Consider the following 5,286-nt stretch of genomic DNA (forward strand, 5'->3'; position numbering starts at 1 on the left):
CATCGTAGCTCTCCACTCGATAGGTCGTAAGACCTATTTCTGCTGGAATGACGGCCTCGCTCCCGTATGTCAGCCTGAACGGCGTTTCCCCTGTCGGCGTTCTTGCCGTCGTGCGATATGCCCATAAGACACTTGGTAACTCATCGGGCCATATACCTTTTGCCCCCTCGAGCCGGGTCTTGATTATTTTGAGCAGGGACCGGTTTGTGACTTCAACTTGGCCATTTGCCTGTGGATGTGCGGGCGATGAGTAGTGATTCCTGATGCCTAACTCCGAGCAAAAATCTCGGAATGCCTTGTTGTCGAACTGTTTCCCATTGTCGGAGATGAGGACCCTTGGTATCCCGAATCTGCATATGATATTCCTCCATACGAAACCTCTGATATTCTTTTCCGTGATAGTTGCTAGTGATTCCGCTTCGACCCACTTAGTAAAGTAGTCGATCCCTACCACTAAGAATTTCAACTGTCGCGCGGCCGTCGGGAGAGGGCCCATGATGTCTAGTCCCCATTGGGCGAACGGCCAAGGGGCCGTCATGGGTGTCAGCTCTTCGGTTGGTTGCCTAATTAGGTTACCAAACCTTTGACATTTGTCGCAGATCCTGACGTAGGTTTGCGCGTCCTTCTGCATCGTAGGCCAATAGTATCCTACCCGGATCAGTTTGTGTACCAGAGACCGCGCCCCCGAATGGTTTTCGCAGATGCCTTCATGGACCTCTCTCATTACATAGTTTGCCTACTCGTGACCCAAACACCTTAGATATGGTCGTGAGAATCCCCTTTTGTATAAGATGTCATTGATTATTATGAACCGCGAAGCCCGAACTTTCAACTTTCTGGCTGCGTCCTTATTGTCCGGGAGCGTGCCTTCCTTTAGGTAGGCCAATAGGGGTGTGGTCCAATCATATTCTGGATTTACTTCCTGCACTTCCGTCTCACTGTCAATGATTGAGGAGTATTGGATGAAGGATAACACCCGATCGGGGGTCGTCATGGCCACTGCGGAGGCGGCTTTTGCGAGCCGGTCAGCACATTCATTCTCCTCTCTTGGGATCTGGACGAATGTGACCTGGAGGGAGTCGATCCGTCTTCTGACTTCTTCCAAGTATTTCTTCATTTTTTCCCCCTTGCATTCATAGGTGCCACTAATCTGATTGACTATCACCTGCGAGTCGCAATGCATAACCATGGCCTCTGCGCCTGCTGCTTTCGCCAGGTCTAATCCTACCAATAATGCCTCATACTCGGCCTCATTGTTGGTCGTCGGGAAGTCCAATCGGATCATGCACTCGATCGTGTCTCCATCAGGGGTTTGAATTACCACCCCGGCGCCCCTGGCTAGCCTGTTTGATGATCCATCCGTGTGGATGTCCTATAGTCTGAGGGCTTGTGGTTCCTGCTGCCCCGTTTGCGTAAATTCGGCGATGAAGTCAGCCACGGCTTGGCCTTTTATTGCGGTTCGCGGACGGTAGTGTATGTCAAACTCGCTCAGCTCTATCGCCCACAAGGCCATTCGTCTGGCGGCTTCGGGGCTGCTCATTGCCCTTTTTAGGGGCTGATTTGTTAGGACGATGATGCTATGGGCTTGAAAGTACGGTTTCAGTTTTCGAGCTGCGGTTATCAGCGCGAAGGCTAGCTTCTCCATGTGGGGGTATCTTTCTTCAGTCCCCCGGAACCCCCTGCTTACGAAATAGACGGGCCGCTGCGCCCCTTCCTCTTCCCTTACTAGGGCCGCGCTTACTGCCACCCGCGAAGCAGCTAGGTACAAGTAGAGATCTTCCCCTGGTTTGGACGGGCTGAGCAAAGGTGGTGAGGAAAGGTACTTCTTTAGATCCTCAAATGCCTTCTGGCACTCCTCCGTCCACTGGAATGATTTCTTCAGGACGCGGAAGAACGGTAAGCACCTGTCTGTTGCTTTTGAGACGAACCTGTTCAGGGCGGCAATTCTGCCGTTCAAGCTCTGTACCTCCTTTGTTGTCCTTGGTGGTTCAAGCTCCATGATGGCCCGTATTTTCTCTGGGTTGATTTCTATTCCTCTTTGGGACACCATAAAACCCAAGAATTTTCCTGCCGTCACCTCGAATGCACACTTGTCCGGATTCAGCTTCATGTTGTATAATCGTAGGGTATCGAATGTCTCCTGGAGGTCGTTCAAATGATCTTTTTCGAAACGGCTCTTGACCAGCATGTCGTCAACGTAGACTTGTACGTTTCTCCCAATCTGGTGTGCGAACATCTTGTCCATTAATCTTTGGTCCCGGCGTTCTTGAGTCCGAACGGCATCACTTTATAGCAAAAGAGGCCTTGGCTGGTGACGAAAGACGTTTTCTCCTAGTCGTGTTCCTCCATCTTGATCTGGTTATAGCCCGAGAAGGCATCCATAAAACTTAAAAGCTGGTGTCTGGCCGTGGAGTCGACCAGTGCATCTATCCGCGGAGGGGGTAACTATCCTTCGGGCATGCTTTGTTAAGGTCCGTGAAGTCGACGTACATCCGCCACTTTCCACTAGCTTTCTTGACCATGACCACGTTAGCCAACCACTCTGGGTAATATACTTCCTTTATAAAACCCGCCTCCAGTAGCTTTCCGACCTCTTGTGCTATTGCTCTGTCCCGTTTAGGAGCGAAAACTCGCTTTTTCTGCCGGACTGGGGGGGTTGAAGGGTTCACGTTCAGCTTGTGGACTATGACAAAGGGGTCGATCCCGGGCATATCTTCATGGTTCCATGCAAAGATGTCCTGGTTTTTCCTGAGGAATGTTATGAGGGCCTGGCGCACAGGTTGGCAGGCCAATGTTCCAATTCTGGTTGTTCGCTTCGGTTCGGACTCGTTGAGTATTACTACCTCCATCTCTTCAGCTGGTTCTGCGACCGTCCGCTGTTCTTCTATGCACATCGCCTGATGGTGATCTTCCATTTCTAGCATGGCAATGTAGCATTCTCGGGCGGTCGCCTGATTTCCCCGCAATTCTCCAATCCCATAGTCCGTTGGGAATTTGATCATTATGTGGTACGTGGATGTTGCTGCTTTCCATGAGTTAAGTGTGGGTCGTCCGAGAATATCGTTGTAAGCGGAGGAGCAGTCTACTACGAGGAACATTACATTCCTAGTGAGTTCTTGCGGGTAATCACCTACCGTTACTGGGAGTGTGATGGAACCTATTGGGAATACCTTGGTCCCTCCGAAACCGACAAGGGGAGCGCTTGCCGGCATCAATTGTGCTCTGTCTATCCCCATTTGCTGGAATGCTGGATAGTATAAAATGTCTACTGAGCTGCCGTTGTCGATTAGCACCCGGTGGACGTTGTAGTCCCCCACACGTATACTGACGACCAGCGCATCGTCGTGCGGATGATGAAGTCTCCTTGCGTCTTCTTCGGTGAATCCTATAATAGGGCTCTCCATCCGTGTGGTATTGGGCCTCGAGCCCGTTATGTGAACGTTCAGGACCGATCTGAGGTACGTCTTTCGAGCCTTTTTGGAAGATCCGGTAGATGCGGTTCCCCCCACTATCATCCTTATGTCTCCGATGGGTGGTCTCGGACGCTCGTTATCCCGTCGGGGGGCCGGCTCTTGGCGATTATGGTCCGTTTTCTCTTTGTTAACGAACTTCTGCAACTTCCCTTGTCTAATGAGGGCTTCAATCTGCTGTTTTAGGTCGTAGCATTCGGCCGTGTCGTGGCCATGGTCTCGGTGAAAACGACAATATTTGTCTCGCGACCGTTTGCTTGGGTCGCTCTTTAGTTTTCCCGGGAATGTCAGTGTCTCCTCGTCTTTGATTTGCATCAAGACTTGGTCAATCGGGGCGTTCAGGGGGGTGAAACTTGTGAACCTCCCGCTCGGAGGCTTTGGGCGTCTTTCGTCCCTTCTGTCTCCCGTCCTTGGTCTTTTCTGCCCTTGGTCCTGGCGCATGTCCACCTGGCGTTCCCTCTTCTTGGGCCTTTCTTCCCGTGCAAGCAGTGCGTCTTTCGCGTTCATATACTTATTGGCCCTGTAGAGGACCTCTGACATGGTTTTGGGGTCGTTTTTGTATAGTGAGAACAAAAACTTGCCCTTTCGCAATCTGTTCGTAAACGCTGCCACCAGTATCTTGTCGTCGGCTTCATCAATTGAGAGCGCTTCCTTATTGAAGCGGGTTATGTAAGACCTTAGCGTCTCGTCTTCTCTCTGCCTGATGCTCATCAAACATGCTGTGGACCTCTTGTACCTGTGTCCCCCTATGAAGTGTGAGGTGAATTGAGCGCTTAGTTCTTTAAAAGTGCTGATGGAGTTTGGTGTCAGCCGACTGAACCAAACCCTCGCGGAGCCCTTCAATGTAGTTGGGAAGGCCCTACACATGACTTCGTCCGGTACCCCCTATAGATGCATCAGGGTTTTGAAAGTTTCCAGGTGATCCAGAGGATCCTTCACCCCGTCATAGCTATCTATATTCGGCATGCGAAACTTGTGGGGTAGGGGGAAGACGTTTACGGCCGCAGTGAAGGGTGAGTCGGTACGATTGACCAGATCGTCTAGATCACTGGAGACTCGCCCCTTGAGGGCGTTCATCATGACCTCTATCTGTTCCCTCATTGCCTGCATCTCGGCGGCAATATGTGGTGGAGTCGCATCCATGAGGGATGGCATGTTCACGTGTTGCCCCTCTGGCCTGCTTGGGGCGTGGCTGCCCTTAGGTCTCTCCTGATTCCTGTTTGGAGCGCTAGTCCCTTCTTGATCTTCTGGCCGGTTATTTAGTGCTGCATTCTTCTGGCGCAGCTGTTCCTCCAAGTCGAGGTTCTGTTTGGTGAGACGCTCCACTGCAATACTAAGGGTCCGAACTTGTCTCTCGAGGGCAGTCGTGGGTGGTTCTTCTCCTTGCACTTCATTAGTAGTTGTCATTGAGCGAGTGAGTACCATGCAACCTTTTGGTCCGGGAGACGATAATATGGCTTAATTACTCGTTCTTTCCCACAGACGGCGCCAACTGATGAATCAAGAAAATTCACCAATGAATCGCACGATGCTCCTCTCGCTTCGTATACTAACCTGCACGAAACAAAAGAGAAAACCTATCGAAGAACACCGGTGTGGTGCCGGCCAAATACCCTCCGAAAGTTAAGTCAGAAAGTATGCTCACAACTCTAGAGTGCTAGAGATGGTTAATTATGCTTACCTTGGCTTGTGAGGGTATTGGGGCTTTTATAGTGGCTTGAGGTTGACATCCCTTCCTTGGTGCGGAAGTCTTTTCCTTATAGGACTCTTCTTGTAGAATCCTAAACATGATGAATAAGTCTCCTCCTTATGCGGA

At 50.9% G+C, this 5,286-nt stretch overlaps 1 protein-coding gene across 1 annotated transcript; it reads right to left on the reverse strand.

Moving 5' to 3' along the window:
- Positions 1-2,426: 2,426 nt before the first annotated feature.
- LOC136068151 (uncharacterized) lies at positions 2,427-4,337 on the reverse strand. Its single transcript, XM_065774878.1, has one exon. The coding sequence runs from the start codon at positions 4,335-4,337 to the stop codon at positions 2,427-2,429; it is 1,911 nt and encodes a 636-aa protein (XP_065630950.1).
- Between the last annotated feature and the right edge of the window lie 949 nt (positions 4,338-5,286).

The sequence above is a fragment of the Quercus suber genome, unplaced genomic scaffold (genome assembly GCF_002906115.3).
Source record: "Quercus suber isolate HL8 unplaced genomic scaffold, Cork oak 2.0 scaffold_101, whole genome shotgun sequence".
NCBI lineage: Eukaryota > Viridiplantae > Streptophyta > Magnoliopsida > Fagales > Fagaceae > Quercus > Quercus suber.